The following is a 26,880-nucleotide window of genomic DNA, read 5'->3' on the forward strand; positions in this document are numbered from 1 at the left end:
TCCTAAAGTAGTACTAGAACTCCCTGTCTCCTGGTATTTGTCCCAAAGTCACCCAGCCAGCATTCCTGACTAACGTAGGACTAGAATTCCCTGTCTCTTGATAATTGTCCCAAAGTCACCCAGCTGGCTTTCTTGACTAAGGGAGGACTAGAATTCCCTGTCTCCTGGCGATTGACTAGAAGTCACCCAGCTTGGTTTCCTGACTAAGGTAGTACTAGAACTCCCTGTCGCCTGGTAATTGTCCCAAAGTCACCCAGCTGGCATTCCTGACTAACGGAGGACTAGAATTCTCTGTCTCTTGATAATTGTCCCAAAGTCACCCCGCTAGCTTTCCTGACTAAGGTAGCACCAGAACTCCCCATCTCCCAGTTTCTAGGCCGACACCTGTCCTGTTCTGATCTCCCTTGACGGTTGACCATGCAACCCACTAAGGCCCAAATATTTGGAGCCCTTTCGCTAAGGTTCTCACCTTCACAGCCATGATCGTGTCGCTCTTTGCGTGATGCACTTTCTCCACCACCCCGTAAGCCCCTCTGCCCAGTTCGGAGATGCTCACCAAGTCATCGGCCTCAACTTCAAAGTTCTGCAGATCGGACAAGATAGAGATAGATGCAAAAACGAAGTCAAGGAATAACCAAGAGGTTGAGAACATGGAAATAGGTCCCAGGTCCTACACGCCCAACAAACCATCCCAGACACACTTCAAGGCAAAACACTCCACCCATTCAAGTCAATTTATTGCCATCAACGATTTGGAAACCAGATTTTCCCAGATTAAGACTTTTTCCATACTCTACTGTATGTATGTATGTATGTATGTATGTATGTATATTTGTTAGGAAAGCTGTAAAAGTGTAATCGTGATTTTAATGTTTGGAAAACGTTGAATAAATAAATATATATATATGCCCACTGTTCTGAGCGAGGCTTCCTAAGAGCCTGAAGCAAACTCCTGGTCCTGATAAAAAATCCTTTTATTAATTGACTGTGAATTCAGCTCATTCATATCCAGCAAAGTCTTTCAAGGGAGGATTTACGGTCACAGACCTTATCTGGCTTGGAGAGATGACAGATATCTGCAAAACTTGGCAAGGAGTCTCGGAGAGTCACCAACCAATGAAGTGAACTAATTGTCTCCTGCAAACTCCACTCCCCTTCCGCTCCTCTTTTATTTCCTCTGGGAGGGGCCATTCATCGTCCACCTGTGGCCTTACTCCCAAGTTGACCCCTGTTCTTTAGCTGTTCCCTTCGTCTGGCAACTCTGCGCATGCACACAGTAGGAACAGGCTCCAGCTGTTCTTCTGCCCCACTGATGTCTGACTCCAAAGGCAGCTGGTAACTGGCATTTTGCCTCGCAGCTGAGGATGGAGGGAACTTAACCGTGCCACGAAATCTAACAAAACGTCCTTTGACTCTTCAACAGAAGTGGCCAATTGCAATTCCAGCTTAGAGGAAAGTCACCACAAAATGTCAGGACTAGGCAGGGGGGAAAGCAAAGCAGAAGATCCAAGGGAGGACCTGGTCTTTACCCCCTCCAGACAACTTCAAAACATTTAACAGCAGGTATCTCTGATGGCCTGGCCTTCCGACTTGGAAGAAGGAAGCGATCTCTGTGTCTAAAACTAAAGTCGGCCTACTCTGACTGACCGCTGAGGAGGTAGCTTGTAACCAGAAACCAGCAGCTATTTCTAGCTGGTGTAAGTTGTGAGGGTCACACAAACTCCCAAGAATCCAAGCTGGGTCACCCCGCAGCCAATGAAAAGCTTTCAAAGGGAGGAATAGAAAAGGCTGTTGGGAGGAAGAGAGAAGGCGACCTCAAGCGACCCATCCATCAGGTCAGGTCAGGCCGACAAAAGAGGAATATGTAGGAGGAAGGAGGAGCACAGAGGAGCACTGAGGTCAGATTCCACAAAAAACAAGAGGTATGGAAGAGGAGACCTGAGTTGGGTTGCCCTAAGCGCTTAAGATCCCGGGAGACCTCAGAAGAACATTCTTCCAGAGGTTCTGGAGGTGTTATCTAGCAAGCTTCCTGGAATGAGATGGATTCCCGCCCACCTTGTGGTAACTATGGCTGGTGCAAGGCTGATACAACCTACACAGCTAGTAAACATGGTCTACATACAACACTGTTCTTCAAACTTGGCATTTCAAGATTGGATTTCAACTCCCAGAACACCCCAACCAGCATGTTGAAATACGTACGTCTTAAAAGTGGCCAAGTTTGAACAGTGGTCTACAAATGTGAGAAGAGCTTACCTCGCTACGTAAAAACTAAGCAAATCACACAGTTACTCGGGGACCTGTGTGTTCCCAACCAACCACGTTCCTTTGTCATGTTATGGGACCACAAGGAGAACCTCAACAAGAAGATGGTGAAAGCGCCATACCTTGGATTCTGTCCCAACTGGGCATCTGCACACAAGCTTTGTCTACACAAAGAAACACTCGTCTGGAGGTGGCACTATCACAACTCATGCCCTTGTAAACTCTGAGCCTCTCCGTGATCTTTTTAATTTCATGAAACGCACAAGATGAACAGTAAACCAAGGAACTCTGCAGAAGAAAAGGTTAAAAGCTTGGAGAGAGAACAAGACCTACCTTTTCTCCAATGGTGATAAAGGTCCTGGAATCCAAGTTCCTTGGAGGTCTACAGAAGAGACAAAGAAAAGAATTCAACCCAGTCCCAAAATGGTTCCGGAGAAGACCTTGCCAGAAACCCGAGGCCAATCTCCTATGTCCCTGATGGCGAGACATTTCTGAGGGCCCGCAAGATGTTGCCCTGTCAGCTCCAGTGTGCATGCACGCACTGGCCAGCTGACTTCCAGCCTTGATTTTTTGGGCGTTTTTCGCCCTCTGGCAGCTTCCTTGAAGCCTCCGGAGTGAGAAAAACAGCCCAATGGGCCATCCGGAAGTCGGTTCCTGAATTTCCAGTTTGCGTATTGGACCATTTTCACCCTCCCCAGGCTCCTAGAAAGCCGTGAGCACATGCGCAGGGCAGCAGGGGTATGTGTCATGCATGCATGCGCAGGGGGGAGCATTAAATTATGGGGGTGGGCACGCAAGCGAGTGCGATAACGCATGCGTGCTTTTGGCACCCGAGGCGAAAAAGATTCGCCATCACTGTCCTACGCTCTAGCATGGGAAAAAGAAATCAAGATAAAAGTTATAATCCACCAAGTTGAGGCTTTCGCGGATAAATCAGTCAGCCCAAGGCGAAGACCCCATTCATCGTATCTCATGCTCCTGCATGACAACAAAACTTTCCATTTAACAGGCTGTTTTGGGATAGCAGGCAGTCCGTTAAATCCAACTGACTGCAATGGGTGTTCCTTTGTGCAGTTATGTAATTGAAATGTTCACCTCAGCTGCCCCGGCTTACATCATTTGGCTGAACATGGAATGGACGTCACGTCAACCACACGAGTGACATAAGTGGAGGCAAATTATGTGAAAACGTTAATTATCTCATTATGTAATTGGATGCCACCGACATGAAATTACGCCGATGGTCCAGAGTGATTCAGAAACAACGGGTGGCGGGAAGGATCATGCCTGGAAGAACATTTTCTTCATTCCATCGGCACTTCACTAAACGGAGCGCCGGCGAAACAAACTTTACTTGCATTAAGTTTGATTTTGTCTCGTTCAGTGGGGGCTTCTCAAACTTTCAGAAGCTTAAGGTCAACGCTTCAATTCAAAACGGCCTTCAGTCAAACTCTGTTGAACCTTTACAGGTAATCCCTCCGCTTACGACCACCGTGGAGGCCAAAATTCCCCTTGCTAAGTGAGACATTTGTTCAGTGAGTTTTGTTCCATTTTACAACCTTTCAGACCGTTGTTGTTAAGCGAACCGCTGCCATTCGTGATTTTCTTCCTGTTTTTAAAGATTAAAATGTTCAATAAAAACTATTTTTTAAAAAAATCTTACGTTGCAGGCACAGCGGGCTGTTTATTAGCCGACGGCATTCGTAAAATGGGGGGCCTTTTCTTCTTGGTTCCTAGAAGAAAAAAGGACATTTTTAAATAACCCATCTGCTTGAGAGGACGAGGCTTCTATTCACACCCAGTGCCAAACTATAGTTTGTTCAATTGTGGTTGTTTTTTTTTTTAAATGCACACAAACACACACACACACACACAAGGGGCTGCATTTACATCATGTGCTAAACCGAACCAATGGCATGGGTGAATCAGGGCTATGGGAATTGTGCAAAATGAGGGGTGGGCTAGGAAGACCCCTATCTAAGTCAAAATGCTTTCCACCCCAGTTGTCGTCGCATTGGCTTCGTTGTCTCACTGCCCAGCCTACCTCGCCGGGCTGTTGAGAGGATAAAAAGAGGTGAAAGAACTCATCTATTCCTTTCTTCTTACTCCATTCAAACCCAATCCCTGGCAACGTATGAAGAACGGTTACAGGGACTGGGTATGTCTAGTTTAATGAAAAGGAGGACTAGGGGCGACACGATAGCAGGGTACCAATATCTCAAGGGCTGCCCCAAAGAAGAGGGAGTCAAGCTATTCTCCAAGGCACCCGAGGGCAGGACAAGAAGCAATGGGTGGAAACTAATCAAGGAGAGAAGCAACTTAGAACTAAGGAGAAACTTCCTGACAGTTGGAACAATTCATCAGTGGAACAACTTGCCTCCAGAAGTTGTGGGTGATCCATTGATGGTGGTTTTTGAGGACAGCCATTTGTCCAAATTTGTATAGGGTCTCCTGGTAAAGGGGGTTGGATTAGAAGACCTCCAAGCTCCCTCAAACTCTGTTCTTCTCTATTTCCATTTCCAAAGAATGAAGAAGTTTGATTCTAACTCTCAGATATTGTATATTGCCAAACAAGTGATTTTCAACAGAGGAGGATTAAAGAAAAAAAAAACTAGTTGATAGCCAGGCGTTGTCCGGGTATTTATTTATAGGGGGAAAATGTCCGGACCAAAAGTAATTTCTAATATTGGATTTCCCCCCTTTACAAGAAGGAGCCCCCTTGTGGAGTACTGTGAAGCCGTTACCATGGCAGCTCCACTGTGCTGCACACTGAAAGCCATTTTACAGCAGTACAGTAGAAGCCGTTTTAAGGCACAACAGGGTGTATCTTAACAGAACACTCACCCCGAGGGGTGTTAGGGTTGTCTTACCCCCACAGTATTTATTTCCAGAGAGTAAGTCATCTGAGTACCAAGTCTGGTTGAAATTGCTCAAGGCGTTCCAGAGTTATGCTGGAACATACACACACACACACACACACACACACACACACACAGCCATAGATGATTGATAGATAGATGATAGATAGATGATAGATAGATAGATAGATAGATACATAGATGATAGAGATAGAAGATAGATAGAAGATAGATAGATAGATAGATAGATAGATAGAGATAGAAGATAGATAGATAGATGATAGATAGATAGATAGATAGATAGATAGATAGATAGATAGATAGATAGATAGATAGATAGATAGAGATAGAAGATAGATAGATAGATGATAGATAGATAGATAGATAGATAGATAGATAGATAGATAGATAGATAGATAGATAGATAGATAGATAGATATAGACCTCACTTACCAACTTTTCGCTTTTCCAAGGATCCTTTGGGATCTGCAAGAGAAGTGAAGGGAGGTTAGGAAAGAGCTGTTGTTAAAAATAAAAAGGCAGAATATCTGGGCTGATGATAAGCAGGTAAAGGCCCATGAAGGAAAAACTTCAGTGAGGCCAATAAAATGTTTGCAAAACGTTTTGTCAGATTCTACGCTGGCGAAACCCTTCACACAGCCACTCTGGAAGCCACATCCTGAAGTCCATCATGGACAATTAACTCTAAACATGCTTTAGACAGAAATCATTCCAATATTTTCTATAGGGATATGGTTTGATTTTGTTTCTTTGCCTCCACCGAACCAGTCTTAGCTTTGGCCTATGCGGGGGAAACCTCTACATCCAGCAGCTGTTTCGAATTCGGAGCTTTGCTTGTCCTACTTGAACGTTGGCCAAATTTCACACTTCCACGTTCCAATCCTGACGATCAGAACCACTCAAGGTCCTTCCGGGGCTGGGATTTCAAAAGCCAACCCCGGAAGGGGAGAAAGGCCTTTGGTTGGTTGCCACAAGGAGATCCTGAATCTGTATTTAAAAATAAATAAAAATAAAAAGAGGGAGGGAGGGACAGAGAGAGGGAGGAAGGAAATAAATTAGTTATGATGGAGGGAGGGAGGGAGGGAGGGAGGGAGGGAAATTTGTTACGAGGGAGGGAGGGAAATGATGGAGTTATGATGGAGGGATTGATGGAGGGATTGATGGAGGGAGGAAATAAATGAGTTATGATGGAGGGATGGAGGGAGGAAATTAATTATGATGAAGGGAAATTATGATGGTGGGATGGAGGAAATTAGTTATGGAGGGAGGGAGGGAGGGAGGGACAGAGGGAGGGAAGGAAGGAAGGAAGGAAAGAAAGAAAGAAAGAAATTAGTTTGGATGGATGGAAGGAGGGAGGAAGGAAGGAAGGAAGGAAGGAAGGAAGGAAGGAAGGAAGGAAGGAAATTAGTTATGATGGATGGATGGAGGAAGGGAAATTAGTTATGATGGATGGAGGGAGGGAAATTAGTTAGGATGGATGGATGGAAATTAGTTATGATGGAGGGAAATTAGGATGGAGGGATGGAGGAAATTAGTTATGGAGGGATGGAGAAACAGAGCAAGGGAGGGAGGAAGAGAAGGAAAGAAATTTAGAGGGAGGGAGGGAGGGAGGGAGGGAGGAAGGAAATTAGTTAGGATGGATGGATGGAAATTAGTTATGATGGAGGGATGGAAGGAAGGAAGGGACCAAGAACTCCAGAATGTTGTTTGCAATTGACAACAATTTGCAAATCTCGGTATTTTGTATACCTACTAGATAATTTGGCGTATGAAGCAAAAGCTATCCAAAAAGAGAGCTTTATTGAATCATTCTCCCCCATACCCCTCTTCTATTTAACATTTATCTGTCATTTCCCTCTCCCCCCAATTCAAGGATAAGGGAAAGCAGCCATTGCAACCACTTACACATTACAACAAACCACGGCTTGTTCTGACTGTGCTTAGCATCTCCACAAGCCAAGATGACCTGGTGTGAACCTCCTGCTAAGCTCTAGGAAGGAAGGAAGGCGAGGCAGCCATCACAACCCCTGCAGAGGGAGCAGAGCTCCTCCATTTATAACTCCATTTATTTTAAGATTGTATACGCTACCCTTCCAGCTAAGCATTTCCCACTTCCACAAACGATTCCAACGGTTACCACAGGGCACAACACCAAGGCTCCCTTATCTATGGCAGCCGTCGCCTTCTTCTTCTCCTTCCCTTGCAGAAACAATGAAAGGACTTGAAGAGAGTCCTGAAATTTTGGGAAGAGTCCCCGTTCAAGGTACAGCATACTCTCCCCAGCTGTGGCAAATTCCAGCCTTGTGGACTTCAACTCCCAGAATTATTTTTTATGAATATTTTTTTAATTGTTTTATATCCCGCATTTCCTTTGTATGCTGAGCATATACAGGCATACAAACATCATCTTCATTCTGATCATATAAGTAAAGGTAAAGGATTCCCCTTGCACGTATGTGCTAGTCGTTCCTGACTCTAGCGGCTGGCGCTATCCGAAGACATCTCCGTGGCCATGTGACCGGCATGCCTCAACGCCAAAGGCGCACGGAACGCTGTTCCCTTCCCACCAAAGGTGGTTCCTATTTTTCTACTTGCATTTTTACGTGCTTTCGAACTGCTAGGTTGGCAGAAGCTGGGACAAGTCACGGGAGCTCACTCCGTCACGCGGCGCTAGGGATTCGAACCGCTGAACTGCCGACCTTTCTTCTTCTTCTTTTTTTTTTTTTTTATTAAAAGAGTTTTGTACAAACAGATTTTCCCCGTTTTCACCCCCCCCTCCACACAATATAAATCTCATACAAATGCTATACCCCCCCAACCCCCCCGCAAAAATTCACATTCAAATATTATACCAAACACTTTACCCCCTCCCCTCCCCCCATCTTAAAATAGATTACTCATAACCCCTCTCCTCCCAACAAACACTATATAAATTTCTCTTAGATTAATAACACATTGATCCCATTTTCTAAGCTAATTTAACATCTATAACTCTTAATATAAATTTCTCCTAGCCTAACAATGTTTCATTAATCCCATCTTCTAATTTATTCATATATATATATTGCCCCACCCTCCACCCTAACCCTCCCCCACCTCCCACACAAACCCACCCCCCTGACTTCCGCTGTATACCACTCTAACAATTCCAAACATCCCATATACTATTTACTCTGATCATCTATCGGTCTAAACATTCTTACCTAAAGACTAGATAATAACTCCTAGTCTGATATTTATTCTGTATATAATCAATCCATTTTGCCCACTCCTGTGTATATTCCTCCTGTTTCTGAGCTTTTAAGAAAGCTGAGATTTTTGCCATTTCGGCGAACCCCGCCACCTTCTGAATCCATTGATCAATTGTCGGTAAAAAATCTTTTTTCCAATGTTGCGCAATCAACAACCTAGCTGCTGTAACCATATACAAGGCCAATTTTGTTTCCCCTTTGGTAAAATCCTTAACTATACCCAATAAAAACATTTGCGGAGTGAATTGTATTCTTTTTCTGATCGACAAGCTCGGCATCTTAGCCACTGAGCCACCACGTCCCCACATATGATCACATATACACATACACACACACACACACACACACACACACACATAAATATGCGGCAATATATAAACAAATATGCAATAACACCAATCACATTATAACATATATTATATTCCATCATAATATCCATTATATAGCCATCAAAAATATTTACTCATCTGTATTTCTTTCTCCTGTAAACCAGATTTCACCTAATTCCACTCCTCTAACCTCAGTATCAGTCATTTAACCATTTGTAGAATAGTTCCCATGTTATAAAATTGTCTGAATCTTCTTTTCCTTTAATTTTTAGGGATAACTGATTCATCTCTGCACGTTTTTTTGATTCTAATATTGTCTGCAAGGATTTCGGGGGTTTTCCAACAATGTCCATATGTGATCCTAACTGCTGTTAGGATGTCCAGAACCAAATATATGATATATAAGCTATATATAAGATATATAAGCTATTTACAGGCTATGTAGGTGGTATATTATATAATTGTAAATGTAACTGCAAGCATGTAGAAGAGGTTAAATATGTATATATAATTAGTAAGTAGTAACGTGCATTGAATATGCAAGAGACTTGTGTTATACTCTGCGTGGCGGAGAAAATGCCAAGACAGTTTCACCCTGTTCTACGTTTTCTTTAACAATAAAACTTTATTAAAAGAAAGAGAGAGAGAGAGAGAGAGAGAGAGAGAGAAGCATTGCAATCAATTAGCAATCATCGTGCCTGGGATAAACCTCATTGGCTACGATACTGCCACTGCGCAAAGCATTGCAAAACGCAACCTGAAGTCCATTTTCATTGTAGTCATCCGGAAACAAACACGGCCTTGTGGCTTGATCCGAATCCAACACTATTAAATTTTGAGGCGACGGCTCGATTTTAGGAAACGGCATTTTTTTTAAAAGGAAAAATCAAGAGAGAGGTGTGTTGCTTGCATAATAACACCGCTGTTTCCCTCTCCAAAATTAGCAAGCAACAGAGAGAGAGAGAGAGTTCACGGCTGGATTTGAACCGGGATTTAGGGAAAAGGAGGGCCAGGCAGAGTCGATTTGGCTTTGCCGCAGACAGTGAGTACCCCTTTACTCATCCCGCGTGACTAATAACCAACCAGTCTGGTCAATCCAGTTTTCAGTCCGCTAAAATCTTTTCATAGCTACCAGATGAGGATGTATAATTTGCATAGACTACACAGGTATTCTTCCACCCCACGCTTCATTTAGCAACCGTTCAATGTTACAACGGCCCTGAAGAAGAGAGACCTATGACTGTTTTCCACCCTTACGACCCTCTGGAGCCTCCCCATGATCAAAATTCATTGGCAACGGACTTGTACCTATGACCGTGGCGGTGTTCCCAAGGTCAAGATTGTCCCCTTTTGCGACCTTCTGACAAGCAAAGATTGCCATAGACTCACTTAACAACTGTGTTACTAGCTTAACCACTGTGGCATTCCCCTTCACAACCGTGACAAGGATGGTCATAAACTGGGGCAAATTTCAAGTCGAGGACTACTGTTCTGTGATTCAGAAGGGGAGCAAAAACAACATTTGCACTCATTCCTTTCTCTAACCAATCATAAAATCTCCCTGTCTTGAAGTACACCGATTCCTCTTTATCCTTAAAGTTAACCTGTTCATCTCTGCACAATCTAAATTTTTTGTATTATTATTATGATCTCTTCTTCTGTTGGCATCTTATTCTGGGATGGCCCGTCCCCCGTATGCAAAACGTTCAGGAGAAGATTACGCTTTGGATTTGGGAATAGCGGCGGAAATCAGGTAGTCCTTAAAGTTACGACAAGTCTGTTTAACAACCGTTTGAAATCACAACCCGGGTCCCTGAAAAATGTCACGCCAAACCCCACTGTCTGTCTTGTGGCATTTGGCAAACGTCTTGCCTTTGCGAGCGAAGGACACAATGAGGACTAGCACCTCGCCTGGCAGCCTCACAGCCACAAGACAGACAGACAGAGCCCAAACTTGAACTAAAAAAAAACAATTCGTCTCCACTGGCTTCCTTCCTTCCTCTGCGTTTCCTGGGCAGGGCACCTGCAACACCAACACCCCCCATTTGGAAAAGGACAACCTGTAACCTCTCCACCCACTGCGGCTGCCAGCCCTGCGAACACCTGATGCCAGGAGCATTTGGCTGGTTGGGATCCTGACCCAACAAGCTCTGCAGGAAATTCCACCTTTGGTTGGGAGGTTTGTCAGGCAACAGGACCAAGTATCGGGTTTCTGCACTGAGCCTGCAGCTCCCTCGCAACAGCCGTGCATGCACACGCACGCAGAGGCTGCAGAAAACGCAACGGGAGGCCTCTGTGCAATTTGCAGATCCCAGCCGCTTGCAGTTCACGGAGGCAACTAACAATGATCTAAACCAGGGTGTCCAACCTTGTTGAGTTTTAAGACTTGTGGACTTCAACTCCCAGAATTCCCCAACCAACAATCTTGTTGACTTTGAGATTTGTGGACTTCCAGAATTCCCCAACCAACAATCTTGTTGACTTTTGAGACTTGTGGACTTCAACTCCCAGAATTCCCCAGCCAGTTTAGGGAGTTGTGGGCGTTGGAAGTCCACAGGTCTTAAAGTCAACAAGGTTTTGTTACAGCTGATCTAGAGGAAACGGGTGGGGAGGAATTCAGCAGGTTCAAAATCCTCCTCCAAACAGCATCCTAATTGAATCATCATCTGATTGGCTTCCAGAACTGTCTGTCAGGATTTTGCATTTCTGCAAAGCCTGATGATCTGGTGGCTTTCTCCTCTTTTTACGCCAGTGGCAGGAAATCAACTACACACGGAAAACACAGGCCAGAAAAATTAAAAAACCACCAGGAGACAAAACCTTCAGAGATGATTCTGCAACAATATTTGGGTTTTACAACAGGAAGGTTGTGGAATGGATGTGAATGCAGAATAGGTCACCCAAAGGGAAACCAAAGCTTAAGCATCCACAGGCAACATGAATTTGTTTATTTGTTTTGCTTATTGGACAGATCGAGGGCAAAGGCAATTCTAAGCAGCTTTCTTTTGCGGATTCCAAAACCCAAAACCAGAAAACAAACTAGAGACAATAGGGAGAGATTTTTCCAAGACTGTGGCCTTTAATTTTCTAGGCAGTGCCCTGTTTTAATGCTACTGATATCCCTTTTATTTTGGCACAGATTTCTGGGTTTTGCACTGACATATTGGAAGGAAGGAAGGATTCAGGAAGTAAGGGAGGGAGGGAGGGAGGAAGAAGAGGAAGAAGGGAATCAGTGAGGGAGGGAGGGAAGGAAGAAGAAAGGAACGACTGAGTGAGTGAATAAAGGAAGGTGGGAGGGAGGAAAGAAAGAAAAGGAGTTACTGAGTGAAGGGATGGAGGAAGGAAGAAGGGAATGTATCAGTGAGTGAAGGAAGGAAGGAAGGAAGAAGGGAGTGAGTGAAGGAAGGAGAGGAAGGAAAGAAATGGACTTAGTGCGTGAAGGAAGGAAGGAGAGGAAGGAGTGAGTGACTGAGTGAGTGAAGGAAGGAAGGAAGAAGGGAGTGAGTGAAGGAAGGAGAGGAAGGAAAGAAATGGACTTAGTGAGTGAAGGAAGGAAGAAGAGGAAGGAGTGAGTGACTGAGTGAGTGAGTGAGTGAGTGAGTGAGTGAGTGAGGGAGGGAAGGAAGGAAGGAAGGAAGGAAGGAAGGAAGAAGGGAGTGAGTGAAGGAAGGAGAGGAAGGAAAGAAATGGACTTAGTGAGTGAAGGAAGAAGAGGAAGGAGTGAGTGACTGAGTGAGTGAGTGAGTGAGTGAGTGAGTGAGTGAGTGAGGGAAGGAAGGAAGGAAGGAAGGAAGGAAGGAAGGAAGAAGGGAGTGAGTGAAGGAAGGAGAGGAAGGAAAGAAATGGACTTAGTGAGTGAAGGAAGAAGAGGAAGGAGTGAGTGACTGAGTGAGTGAGTGAAGGAAGGAAGGAAGGAAGGCCTAACTTGCTTGGAAGTCAGACACGCGTCCCCCCAGGGGTGTAGGACAGGGGTACCTTAAAAAGCCTATAAATATGGCTGTGCCACCATTTGCTTTCTGAAAACTCCAAAGAAAAGCAGTGGAATTCAGGATTGAGACCCGGTTTCAATCTGAGACTGTTTTCGAAGGCCAGGAGAGCTTTGGCTCCGTTTCCGAGTGGACAGATGGACATTTCTAGAAAGCTGCAAAGCAGGACACACGCACGCTGCGATTATCCTGGCTGTGTTGCCCAGCAACTGTTGCTGTTGCCCGAGGAGGAAACCTATAGCAAGTAGAACTCGTAGTTGCTGGTTTTCTCCGTTAATTTCCCTAAAAGGGAAATTCCACTTTTAAAAACAAAACAAAAGAAAAAAAACCCTCTTCTTCAAAGTTTGCCAGCAGAATAGCCAGGTGTGGTTTTTTTGGGGAGAGAAGCACACTTGCACACCCTAATCCCTGAAAGAATGAATCATGATGCGGAATTGAAAAACACCGAATATAATGCAAAAAAAAAAAAAAAAGGACCAGGGAAGACATGATAGCAGTGTTCCAATATCTCAGGGGCTGCCCCAAAGAAGAGGGAGTCAAGCTATTCTCCAAAGCACCTTGAAGGCAGGACAAGAAGCAATGGGAGGAAACTAATCAAGGAGAGAAGCAACCTGGAACCTGGAGAAACTTCCTGACAGTGTAGACAATTAATCAGTGGAACAGAAGTTGCCCTCCCGCTGGCCAGCTGGGTTTCGGGTCTCTGCCGCGCAAATGGAGAACAGCGCATGCATGCACGGGGAGTAGGAAGCATGCGGTGCTTGCATTGCATTTTGGGGGGTTTGGGGATGTAACCCCACCCCGTGCCCCACTTTGGCCCTGGAAGGCCTCCTGCACCAACAATGGAAGCCAAAAATGGGCGGGGCGGGGGCACATCGTGCCAGGAAAGAAGGAAGCAGCTGGCGATAAGTACTCTCCTCCCTTCTAAAAAAAAGGGAATGAGCCCACATGCACCAAAAAGGTTAGCCAAAAAGTTTAGCCGTCCCTGGTATAGGGTCTCCTACTTGGGCAGGTGGTTAGACTAGATGATCTCCAGTGCCCCTTTCCAACTCTGTTATTCTATTCCATGTCCCGATATCTACGGACCTGTCACAAAGAAGGGCTCAACCGATTCTAGTCTTCCCTTAGGAATGAAAGCCAGCTGGGTAGCTTCGGGCCAATCATCTTAGGAGGCTGGGAGTTCTAGTCCTGCCTTAGCCATGAAAGCCAACGGGGTGATTCTGGGTTTGTCACTCTCTCTCTCTCTCTCTCAAGCCCAACCTACCTCGCAGGGTTGTTGTCCTGGGGGAAATAGGAGAAAGGAACATTTAGGTGTGTTTGCCACCTTGACGTATTGATCGAAAAATAAGTGAAAGTGGGATTGAAAAACCCCAATGCATACATGATTTACTTCTATTGGCTAAACTTTCTTCTGCCAAAGGATTTTGAAGATCCTTTTTTGAGGTTCTGCCAGTCGTCGTCCGTCCGTCCCCCCACTCTCTTTAAGGCTCAGCTTGACTCCCCCTCCCCAAAACCATCCTGGAGGTCACTCCAAAAGCTGTTTAAATCTAAAGGGGCTGCTCTTTAAACGGATGCAAACTAAAGTTCCAATCCTTTTTTAAAACTCAAAGTTTAAACAGTCTACAGGGGTGCATGTCATTTCCAACCCCCCCCCCACTGCCCTGTTCAGTCTTTCCAAATGCCAAGACCTTTCCCCTATTATTATTATTTTTAAAAACACAGCATTCATCTGGAATTCTCCTGCTAAACTTCCTCGCAGTTTCCAAGAAGATGACTGTAAAAACCTCTTTTGTTCCCGAAGAGGTTTTTGGCCTGCCTGAATCTGGTGATGTCACCAGGTTTTGAGTCACCCAAAGGACGGTAAAAATACATTCACCCCCTTCCTCTGGGCAGTGCCCCAAGACAAGCAAAACTGCTTCTTTGTCTATGTGATGACCCGCCAGCAGATTCGGACAGTGAGGAGGGTTGGGGAGGAAGATGGGACAGTCCTGGAGTCTGGGGAAGGCTCTGAGGAGGGCTCTGTGTCGGAGACAGAGAGGGGGCCAGCGCCATATGCCGGTTATCAATTGCCTTCAGAGTCAGACATCAGTGGGGCAGAAGAACAGCTGGAGCCTGTTCCCAGTGTGCGCATGCGCAGAGTTGCCAGATGAAGGGAACAGCTAAAGAACATGGTTTCGACTTGGGAGGAAGGCCACAGGTGGACGATGAATGGCCCCTCCCAGAGGAAATGAAAGAGGAGCGAAAGGGGAGTGGAGTTTGCAGGAGACAATCAGTTCACTTAATTGATTCGTGACTCTCCGAGACTCCTTGTCAAGTTCTGCAGATATCAGCCTGGCAGCTCTCCAAACCAGATAAGGTCTGTGACTGTAAATCCTCCCTTGAAAGACTTTGCTGGATATGAAGGAGCAGAATTCACAGTCAATTAATAAAAGGGTTTTTTGTCGGGACAAGGAGATTGCGTCATGCTCTTGGTTCGGTCAGAACAATACGAGATACCCTTCGAATAAAACCACAGTTGCTGTGGTTTGCCAAGGACACCACCGTCCGCCGGATTTCATCAAAGTTTGCAAAATGTTTCCCCCGTGGAATGTGGAACATCCCTCTTGCAAAGTGGCCAGAAGGGACTGGAGATTAAGAACAACCCATTCTGGGCTCGGAATGCCCCATTTGGAAGGGTGTGTGTGTGTGTGTGTCAAAATGTTCCATGACAGTACAATTTCCGATAGCCTTGGCATTTGGTTTGAAGTCCTACAACCAAAAAGTGCCAGGAAAGAAGAAAGCAACTGGCGATATGTACTCTCCACCTTTCTTAAAAAAAACAAATGCCCCGGGATTTCAATTCCCAGGGCAAATTCTAGCTCCCAGCCACTTAAGAGGCACAGTGTGGTGCCAACCGACAAAAAAAAAAAAAACCTTGGCTGGCAGAGGAGAGAGGAAGTCCGAAAATAAATAAAAATCAAATGCTTTGGTCCAAATTCATGCAGCAGCTTGGCAATGTTATTACGAATTGCACCCTATCTATAACTCTGCCTCTCTCCCCACGAAATCATTGTGCAGGTTTGCATAAGGCGGCATCTGAATCCAGTCTGGTCCTTGTTTAGCAACTGCCTTTAACAGGAGCAGTTACTAAGTGAAACTGTGACACTGATCTTTCTGCTTTTTACTTGTTGCGGCCCATTAGCGGCCAGAGGAGCCGGCAGCAGATTTGGACAGTGAGGAGGTTGGGGAGGAACCTGGGCCAGTCCTGGAGCCTGAGGAAGGCTCGGATGAGGGCTCTGTGTCGGAGGCAGAGAGGGGGACAGAGCCGTATGCCAGTTATCAGCTGCCTTCGGAGTCAGACATCAGTGGGGCAGACCAACAGCTGGAGCCTGTTCCCAGTGTGTGCAACAGAGTTGCCAGGCAAAGGGAACAGATAAAGAACAGGGGTCGACTTGGGAGTAAGACCACAGGTGGACGATGAATGGCCCCTCCCAGAGGAAATAAAAGAGGAGCGACAGGGGAGTGGAGTTTGCAGGAGATCATTAGTTCGCTCAATTGGTTCGTGACTCTCTGAGACTCCTTGCCAAGTTCTGCAGAGATCGGCCTGGCAGCTCTCCAAGCCAGAGAAGGTCTGTGACTGTAAATCCTCCCTTGAAAGACTTTGCTGGATGTGAAGGAGCAGAATTCACAGGAAAGTAATCAAAGGGGTTTTTGTCAGGACCAGGAGTTTGCTTCAGGCTCTCGGGAAGCCTCAATCAGAACATTACTGGATTTGCAGACCCACCATCAATTGAGAGATTCTTCACCAAGGGACTTTCTCATCGAACAGTTGCTAGAAGAGAAGCCATTTTGTGTCTGCAGGAGGAACATGGGGGCCTACCTCGCAGGGGTGTTAAAACCGGCTCATCTGATCTTGAGGCTTTGCAGTCTCTCCCACCAACAGCAACAGCCAGGGTGAAGAAGGACCCTGATGCAAAACAGCCAAACGTAAGGGAGGCCAGCTCCATTCATCCGCAGATTGCAGTTGTGTGTGTCGTTGTGTTATCTGTGCTTCTGGAAACGCCACTTTGTTCCTGGGTTCAGATGGCACAGCCCTCTGCCATGCTTCAAACAATGCTAGCAATTCTTTCATCCTAAAACCACCAGCAACTTGCTTCTTACACATATGTCAGCACAATGAATTCCTAGGAATTTCGTTTCAGATACCAAAGATTCTACACTGGTGTGATAATCCAGGAAATGGGCAAGGATACAAAGAGCATTCTTCACTTTTTTTTTCTTTTTAAACTACTATATCCATGGCTGGCTGGGGAATTCTGGGAATTGATGTCTACGCAATCTTCAAACTGCTACTGTTGGGAAACACTTGTCTGCCTGTGTATCTATCTATCTACCTACCTACCTATTATTATCTATCACTCATTATCTATCTATCATCTATCTATCTATCTATCTATCTATCTATCTATCTATCTATCATCTATCTATCTATTTACTATCTATCTATCTATCTATCATCTATCTATCTATCTATCTATCATCTATCTATCTATTTAATTTACCTATCATTATCTATATCTATCTTTATTGTATTTCCTCAAAAATGAGACATGGTCTTATTTTCTTTTGACCCCCGAAATAAGCGCTTGGCCTAATTTTCGGGAAGGTCTTATTATTTTTGAGGTGCAGGAGGCGGCGAGCGTGGTCACCTCATGGCTGCTGCTGTGTTGCAACATTTTCGGGCAGGACTTATTTTAGCACATCCACTCAATTGGGCTTATTATCAGGGGAGGTCTTATTTGCAGGGAAACAGGATATCTCTATCTAACATTATCTATATTTCTCTTTCTTTCTATCCATCTATCATTCTCTCTCTCTCTCTCTCTCATTTACCTATCTATCTACCTATCATTATCTATATTTCGATCTCGATCAATCTATCATTATTTCTATCTATCATTATCTCTATCTCTATCTAACATTATCTATATTTCTCTTTATTTCTATCCATCTATCATTATATCTATCATCTATCTATCATCTATCTATCTATCTATCTATCTATCTATCTATCTATCTATCTATCATCTATCTATCTATCTAAACTTTGCAAACTTTTCTGCATTTGGGCACAGAAAAGAGAAGGGGGAAAAAACCCCAGCAAGGCAGAACCAAAACTGATCATAATTTAATTTACATAAAGGGTAAAAAAAAATCCTGTCAGTCTAGCTTACTTTTTGGTGACTTCATGGCCATCCCCACCTAGCTTTTTTGGCAGCCATACAAAAGTGGCTTGCAAGTCACTTGCTGCCAAACCTCCCCCATCCCACCCCCACAATACTGCAGTCTCTTGTCTATATCACTTAGTGGTCTCTCATCCACCTGTACTATAATACCCAAACCCATTTAATTTAGCAAAGGCCCTGACCGTCCTTCTCTGGATAAATTGCTATCATGATTGATAGGTGTTAAAGATTGCAATTTGCAGCTATTTCCAGAAAATTGTAGAGGAGGGGGAGCTGCAGGAGAGCATCCCCTCATCGCAAACTCAAATCCCCCACCCCTTGATCTGTAACCCACACATCTACCTACAGCTTCTGGAAGAGACAGAACAGGCTACCCCTAAGCATGTGCAGAGCGCACCGATTGGAAAGCAGGAAACACAAGCTCAGAATTTCTTTTGGGGGTGGGGACGGGAGAGAGGGAAGAATGAGCAAGGGTTGCTAGAAAGGATGCACAGGCACTAACGTCAGCCCCCCCCCCTTCCCAGCCGTTTGGGTGGGTGGGTGGAGGGGGGAAAGCAGCTGATGGGGAGGAGCCACTGAAATCCCCCCCCCTTCCCGTCGCTTTTTTTTTCCGAAGGAAGGCTGGGCCTCCCGTTTGCAGAAGTTGCAAAAAAATAAAAAGGAGGAAAAACGGAAGCCGCAATCCTTTTTGCAAAAAGAGAAAAATATTTATTAATTATATATATATATATATATATGGCACGGCTGCAGCTTTTTCGAGCTTTGCCTTCTACGACACCGCTGCAAATGTGTCACAAGCGCCGGCCGGAAATCTCATAAAAGTTTTGCAAGTCTCCCCCAGCCGCCCCCCCGCGCCCATCAGGTTCCCCCCCCCCATGGCTCATAACCACAATTTGGGGAGAGGGTGCAAGCCCACAAGCGGCGACTCCTCCCCACACCCACCCACCCACCCAGGCCGTGCAAAGTTTTTGCACGCCACCCTTTTGCACTTTCTGCTCCCCCCGTGCAACGCTTCCCCCCTGCAAAAGTTTTTTTTGGGGGGTTGCACATTCATAAGGCATCTCCCTTCCTTCCTCCCCCCGTGCATATTTTAAGCTTCCAACCCCCCTACTCCCCCCCACCCAACTGGGGCCGTGCAAAGCCTTTGCACGCCGCCCCTTTGCACTTTCTGCTCCCCCCGTGCAAAAGTTTTTTGGGGGTGCACATTTATAATGCATCTCCCTTCCTTACCCCCCCGTACATATTTTAAGCTTCCACCCTCCCCCACCCAACTGGGGACCGTGCAAAGCCTTTGCACGCTGCCCCTTTGCACTTTCTGCTCCCCCCAGTGAAAAGTTTTTTGGGGGGGGGTTGCACCTTCATAATGCATCTCCCTTCCTTCCTTCCCTTCTCCCCCCCCCCCAGTGCATATTTTAAGCTTCCACCCCACGGCCGGCGCCACCGCTGCAGAAACGGGCGTGTTTTAACCTTTGCACGGGGAAAAGGGAGGAAAGTGGGGGCGGGGGGGGAAAGGGGAGCAAACTCAAATCGCGATCCCTTTCTCTGGCTCTCCTCTTCCTCCTCCCTCCCCCCCCCCGCCCCGCAATCCACACAATTCTCCTTCTTATTATTGTAATTGCAACATAAGAGTTACCTTGTTTTTTGTCCATGCTGATTTCCCAGAAGTTACGGAACCAACAAACCACACTCAACGCCGCCTTTGCAGGGGTGACTCTCTACGTACGTGTGTGTGTGTGTGTGTTGTGCGCTCGCTCCGGTTGCAAATATATATATATATATATCCAAAAAAAATAATAATATCGGTGACAGTTTAAGTCCCAGGATCGGTGCACGCGCTTTTAAGATCCCGAGCACGCCGGCGGCCGCTGTCCCATGTCTCTTGCACGCTCAGTCCTCGCTTAAGGTCCGTCCTTCCGCGGAGCGCTTGCCCGCGCGGGAGGGCGCCGGGTCCCGCCAAGCCGCCAGGAAATCCATCCTCCTCCTCCTCCTCCTCCTCCTCCTCCTCCCCCCCCTCTAGAAAGGTGGAGGCGGGAATTAAAAAAAATTAACACCCCCCTCCCAAAAAAAACCAAAGGCGTCCCCAAAAGTCTCCGCTCTTCTCCTCCTCACCAAAAGGAGAGGAAATTTCCCCAAAGAAAAATGAAATGGGGGGGGGAGTCGCAGGGAATCTCCCGGTGGCGAGGTTGCCTTCTCTTTTTTTCGGGGAGGGGGCTGCTCAGATTACATGGGGGAGGGAGGGAGACACACACACTCCGCAACTGAAGTTGTAAAAAGAGCTGAACCCGGGCGAGAGAGAGAGAGAGAGAGAGAAAGAGAGAAAGAGAGAGAGAGATGCAAGAGCTTTTGACGTCAAACAGGAAGCTGGCAAGAAGCCAAAAAGGGCGGGGCCCCAGGAATGCCCTGCTTCTTTTGGGGGGGGAGGGGGTTGCTACCTCCGATGCACCCACCCTCGTTCCTTTTCAAGGGGCTGCAATGCATGCAAACCCACCCGTCCCTTCCTTTTCTTATTCTTCCTTTTCCCAGCCGCCCCCCTCCCATGCATTTTTTTTTTGCAAAACCTGCCCCCGCAGCGCTGCTAAAGAGCTGGCAAGAGAAGCCAAGGATGCCCCCCGCCCCCGCATGGTTCAATTCCCCCCCCCCCCCGCTGCCCTCCTTAAATGCCGCAGGGATCTTCCCTCCTTCTTGGGGGAGGGGATCCCCCAGATCTAGTTTGAAGGCTGGTTCCTCTTCAAGGTGCCCCCAACACCAACACCCGTTTTTTTTTGGGTGCAAGCTGGCAACCCGGGCAAAGGTTAAAAAAGGGAGGAGGGAGGAAAAGGGGGAAAAGCAAAAAAGGAAGAAAAGGAGGGAGGGGAGGGAAAAGGGAGAGAGAGGAGGGGGGAGGGAAGGGAAAAGGAAAAGGGAGGGAGAGAGGAGAAGGGAGGGGGAAAAGGGAGGGAGGAAGAAAAGGAGGAAAGGAAAAGGAGGGAGAGTGGGAGGAAGGGAGAAAAAGGAGGAATGAAGGGAGGCAAGGAGGGAGGGGGGAAGGAAGAAGAAGGGAATGGAAAGGAAAAAGGGAGGGAGGGAAGAAGGGAGGGGGGAAGGAAAGGTGGAAGGAGGGAAGGAAAAAGGGGGGAAGGTAGGAGGAAGGGAAAAAGGAAGGAAGAAAAGGAGCGAGGGAAGAAGGAAGGAAAAGAGGAAGGAGGGAAGGGAAGGCAAAAAAGAGGGAGGGGGGAAGGAGGAAGAAGGGAAGGAAAAAGGAAGGGAGAAAAGGAGGGAAGGAAGGAAGCCAAACACCCAGAGAGTTTGCATAACAGGTGCAAGGGACGGAAAACGCCTGATAATTTATTATGGATAATTTCATGACTATTTATCATAGAGTGCTTATATAAAGGGGGGGGGTGAGGGGGCCCTCTTTAGCCTTCCTTCCCCTGTGCTCTCTATCCTCTGCTTTCCTGATAGAGATTCAGACCCATTTTCACATTTTGTTCTTTTTCTTTTACATTTCTGACAGGTGTGTGTGTGTGACTTCCAGGACCTTCCAGGTGAGACTTGAAAAGAAAGTGGGGGGGGGAAGGGGGTTTCTGGTCTGGTCCCCCTTGGGGCTCCCAATCTGAAAGAACTGGGGGTTGGGGGTGGGGTGGGGGAGGGAGACAGGAACCTGGGCACAAAAAGCAGATCTCTCTGGAAAAAGCCCAGGAAGACCAGCTGCAAAACGCAGAGATTTAAAAATAAAAGATTTCCTCTCTTTCCCCAGAACTCCTCTTCTCCAGTTAGGAAAAGGTTTTGTTTGTGTGTGTGGGTAGCCAAGGAACTTTCCTGGATGGGCCCACACACAATCACGCTCCCCAACCCTGGGTGCGCAGACCTCCCCCCCCCTTGTGTCAACCTGCGTCAGGAGTGAAACAGGAGCCCGGCTGGAGCATGGACAAGACAGATGCCAGCAGGGAAAAGAACGATATAAGCTTACACCAGCTGATATATTTTGAAAGAGGGGTGGGGAAGAGAAGAGGGAAAGCAAACACACAAACACACACATACGCACAAAGGCACATTGCTTGCAGGCAGGTTCATGCTGCCTGCAAGGTTTGCATTGGTAGCCCTGATGGGAAAAATGCAACTTTCTTTCTTCCTTCCTCTTTCATTCTTCCTTTTTCTTTCTTCTTTCCTATTTTTCTTTCTTCCTTCCTTTCATTTTTTCATGCTTTCATTCTTTCTCTTTCCTATTTTCCTTCCTTCCTTCCTCTTTCATTCTTCCTTTTCTTTCCTATTTCTTTTTCTTTCCTTCCTTTCTTCTTTTCTTCCTCCCTCCCTTTCTCTTTCTTTCTTCCAGTTTTTTGCGAAAACAGACCCGTTTTGTGTCAAAATAGGGCATGCATAGCCTTTAGGAAGCTTATAGAGAGCTCCTGGGGGGCTGGGGGGGCAGAAACGAGCAAAAAACAGCCAGTTTTTCACTCATTTCTGCCCTCCCTGGCCCCCAGGAGCACTCTGGAAGCCTCCTAAAGGCTCTGCACGGCCATTTTTGCAAAGGGGGCGGGGTTTCGGGAGGCCAAAAATGCTGTACTCAGTGTATAAGACACACCCAGATTTCCACCCTCTTTTTTTGAGGGAAAAAGGCGCGTCTTATACTCCGCAAAATACAGTACATCCTTCAGGTAATCACTGCATGCATCTGAAACAACCAACCACAAAGAGAGACCACTCTCTGGACCAGGGGTCTGCAACCCACGTCTCCAGAGCCACATGTGGCCCTTTGATCCCTCTGCTGTGGCTCCCTGTCGCTCAAAATATGCGTCACAACCGCCAATGTGCGATCCCCACCGGCACGCGATTTATTGAGGTTTTTGACCCATCTTTTTTTGGGGGGGGGGAGTTCAAATTGTTTTGGTTGCATGCAGAAATTAAAAAAAATGTTTTCTCTGTAGCAGTTCATTGATTTCATAAATGCAACACGCTCTAGGTTTTTTTATGCATAGCATACCGGTAAAAATAATAATAATATATGCAGTGCTAGCTTCATTTTAGATGTCAAAAGGGTTTTTGTGGTTCCCAGAATTTTCTTTTCTGCGGGAGACGAGTCCAAATGTCTCTTTGAGCGTTTAAGGTTGCCGGCCCTTGCTCTGGACCAACCGATGCAGAGTCTCCGTGGCCGAGTCCCAGATCTGCAGATCGGGATTAGAAGATCCGATCGAAATGCAACCTAGATCAGATTGCCACCGAATTCCTCCCTTGGAGAATCAATTGAGGAAGTCCCGCCTGCCGGTCTGAAGAGCAAATCCACCTTCCACCCCTTGGAGCAGAAAAAAACTAAATTCTGCAGAATCCAAAGGATGCTCCAAAGAGTCCTGAAGTTTGGTCCTTGCTTGATGTGCCCGTGGAGGAATTGTGGGAAATTAAAATTGCCGGGCGATTTGTCAGAATGCGAGAGGAAGGCTGCATCGGAAGGTGCAAAAAAAAGGTGAAGTTTCGGTGCAGCTGGAGAAACTTGTTTTCTTCTAGAGCTTTTAAAAATGAGTCAGGCTAAGAAACAATTGGGCACCTAGAAAAGAAAAAGTCATGGCAAGAAAATGTGCCAATTAGGTTCACCCCGAGTTTCTCAATCTCAGCCACATGACAGTGGCTGGACTTCAACTCCCAGAATTCTCCAGCCAGCCATGAATGAATGATAGAGTTGGAAAGAGCAGGAGGAGGATCGCCTATTTCTCAACTCCAGGAACTTGGAAGTGTGTGGACTTCAACTCCCAGAATTCCCTGGGCAGCTATGAATGATAGAGTTGGAAAGAGAGAAGGACCACCTAATCCAGTGTTTCTCAACTGTGGGAACTTGGAAAACGGGTGGACTTCAACTCCCAGAATTCCCTGGGAGAGCCATGAATGAAGAACTTGGAAAACTTAAAATCCACCCATCTTCAAGCTGTTGAGTTTGAGATATACTGGTTTAAACCCCGGACAGGGCTATGGGGAGGGGCTGGGATGTAGGGGGTCAGAAGAGAGGGGGAGGAAGGGACTTGGGTTGATGCAACCACAAAATTCTTATGTTATGAGACTTTTCCTGCGAGTCCTGTAATAATAAGATCCAGATGAGTTGGAGAAGGGAAGATTTCTATATACAGATATGCTGAGGTTTGCAAGGCGAAAGTTTTTTGTTTTTTTTAAAGAGAGAATTAAAAAATTATTGGTCTTCCATCTAGCTAGGCTGTCATTGCTGCAGGAGGGCGAGGATGATCTCAACTCCCCCCCCCCCACTTCCCCCAGGGAAGGAAACCCTGACAGACATGTGTGGGACACATTTTCAGCTCCAGAGAGGGAGAGAGCTTCCCGGCTTCTTGCAAGATTCCAAGGTCAAGCAGGAAGGAAACAGAATAACCCCTCACCCCCAGCCCTGTTATTCCCAAGCACAGGAAGGGCAAACAGCAAGACAGCACCTGGCGGAGAGAGAATCCTGCAGAAGCTTCAATTCATGGGCAAAACAAATTCCTGTGCATTGAGGCGCAGAGCAGAACAAACTGGAGAGATATCGCCCTTGGAGAGAGAGAGAGAGGGAGGGAGGGAGGGAGGGAGGGAGGGAGAGAGAGAGAGAGAGAGAGAGAGAGAGAGAGAGAGAGAGAGAGAGAGAGAGAGAGATACTAGAGGCAAAAGACCAAGGTTTAAGGAGCAACAAGATCCTAAGGGAAAAGTATGAAAGATTTACCAAAAACTCAATTAGAGTTAAAATTGTTAAAGAGGGCAAGAGGTGATGGATAGATATAGAATTCTTCTTAATAGGGTGGCTATTTTATTAAGAGTTGGGAAAAAGAGGGAGAAGTTAGAAATGAGGGGAAATGGTATTATCTGTACTGTTATAGAATAGAATACACTATAACTATTATGTAGATGCACATGTTAGAAGTTGAATTATGTATATCTAAACAAAGTGACTATTATTATGACTGCGTGTAAAATGCATTGACCCAGACAATACTTAAGTCCACCAAGCAGTTATGAATGTTAAAGAAAACGCTATAAATAAAACTACGCACACGCGGCCAGGGCTTAGCGGAAGTCCACATCTCAGCAAAACCAGAATTCAGATTTGTACAGATTTAATTGTGGTCGAGAGACCTGCCTCTGGACTGACCACTCGGAAGGGCGAAGGACCCATTTGGTGGGACTTTGCCTCACGCTGAACCGAGATTAGGTAAATGATGGTTTCAGTCAAGGAGAACGTTTGTCGCTCAGGGTTGAAATGAATGCTCTCTGAACTTGGCTCTTTTCTTGAAGACGTTCCATGACCCAACTAGGTAACATCTTCATTGTTAGAAGGGAGAAGGGTTTGTGGAGAGGAGGAGGAGGGGGAAAGGTGACTGTGGGGTCCTTGGTGCTCTCTGAGCTTTTCTTGCAGACATTTCATGACCCAACTAGGTAACATCATCAGGGTTAAAAGGAGAGGCATTTGTGGAGTGGAGGAGGAGGAGGAAGGAGAGGACTGTGGGGTCCTTGGTCCTCTCTGAGATTGCTTGTTTTCTTGCAGATGTTTCCTTAACCAACTAGGTAACATCATCAGTGCTAGAAGGGAGTGGAAATTGCAGAGAGGAGGAGGAGGTAGGGGAGGAGGAGGAGGAGGAGGAGGAGGAGGAGGAGGAGGAGGAGGAGGAGGAGGAGGAGGAGGAGGAGGAGGAGGAGGAGGAGGAGGAGGAGGAGGAAGGGAAGGACTGTGGGGTCCTTGGTCCTCTCTGAGCTTGGTTCTTTTCTTGCAGATGTTTCATTACCCAACTAGGTAACATCATCAGTCCTAGAAAGGAGTGCAGGGTGCAGAGAGGAGGAGATGGAGGAAGAGGAGGACTATGAGGCCCTTGATGCTCTCTGAGCTTGGGGGTTTCCTCGCAGACATCTCATGACCCAAACGGGGTGACATCATCCATGCTAATAAGCCCCCACTCCTTACTGGCACTGATGAGGTTACCTAGCTGGGTCATCAAACGCCTGCAAGAAAACAAGCTCAGAGAGAAAGGCAACTTCTCCTTCACAGCAGAAGATACTAAGGCTGGAATTAGGCAGAGCTTCTGGCTTCCTCACCTGTGGCATGAACCCCCCTCTCCACTCCACCCATCGTACCACAATCGGTGTGGCAACCCTCCGGCTTCTGCTTCTGGAAGGGCTGCCCGCCGTTCCCAGCTCCGCTTGCCAAAATCGTGCCGAGTTCTGTTCTCCCAGCCGGTTCTAAACTATCTGGGAATCTGGGAGCCCCAGCAGCAAACAGCTAGCCTCTTTGCCAACCCAAACAGCCCATTCCTGAAAGTTCCTTCTGGCTTTTCAGAACTGGGAGCAAAGAGGAAAAGTTGTTCAACAGGCAAGAGTGAGTCAGCCTCAGACAGGGGAATCTTCCTCAGAGCTTGGAGCTTGCAACTTCGTGGAAAGAAGGAAGGAAGGAGGGGAGGGGAGGAAAGCGGAAATTACTGCTCAGGAGGCTGAATAGCCTTGTGGGCTCCCCCCTTCCCTCCCACCCCCATCCCAGGGGAAGGACAAGGCCTAGCAGCCAACCAACCGGAGGAGGAAGGGGCGAAGAGCTGAAGGCGCCAAGGCCCCAGTTGCATTCCCAGCTAAGCAAGGAAGGAGATATTTTTTATTGATGGTTAGGGTTATTACACGATCCCCTGCCCTTCTTTTTTTATTTTAGGGGGAGGAGGAGGAGGAGGAGGAGGAGGAGGAGGAGGAGGAGGAGGAGGAGGAGGAGGAGGAGAAGAAGAAGAAGAAGAAGAAGAAGAAGAAGAAGAAGAAGAAGAAAGAAGAAGAAGAAGAAGAAGAAGAAGAAGAAGAAGAAGAAGAAGAAGGAAGAAATAGAATTAGAATTAGAATTCTTAAGGGCTCCTTGGTGCTCTCTAAACTTGATTTTTTTTCTTGCAGACATTTTGTTACCCAACTATGGAAGATGAGACATTAGAAAGGAGTAGGGTTTACACTGATGATGTTCCCTAGTTGGGTAATGAAAT

The 26,880-nt window shown here is 46.5% G+C and overlaps 1 protein-coding gene across 2 annotated transcripts in view; it reads right to left on the reverse strand.

The window, feature by feature from the left end:
• MAP2K3 (mitogen-activated protein kinase kinase 3) overlaps nucleotides 1–26,880 on the reverse strand; it is a 46,245-nt gene that overhangs the window by 10,294 nt on the left and 9,071 nt on the right. The window contains exons 1-5 of one of the 2 annotated variants that reach the window (XM_081965783.1): nucleotides 19,566–20,179; nucleotides 5,577–5,609; nucleotides 3,929–3,998; nucleotides 2,599–2,647; nucleotides 470–583 (exon numbers count right to left, since the gene is read on the reverse strand). In XM_081965783.1, the coding sequence (XP_081821909.1) occupies nucleotides 470–583; nucleotides 2,599–2,647; nucleotides 3,929–3,998; nucleotides 5,577–5,609; nucleotides 19,566–19,581 (282 nt within the window). In that variant the 5' untranslated portion in view covers nucleotides 19,582–20,179. Of the gene's footprint in view, nucleotides 1–469; nucleotides 584–2,598; nucleotides 2,648–3,928; nucleotides 3,999–5,576; nucleotides 5,610–19,565; nucleotides 20,180–26,880 lie in introns of those variants that run through there. The other variant, XM_081965784.1, reaches the window with a different exon arrangement.

This window comes from Natrix helvetica, assembly GCF_964273705.1.
Source record: "Natrix helvetica genome assembly, chromosome: 13".
NCBI classification, from domain to species: domain Eukaryota; kingdom Metazoa; phylum Chordata; class Lepidosauria; order Squamata; family Natricidae; genus Natrix; species Natrix helvetica.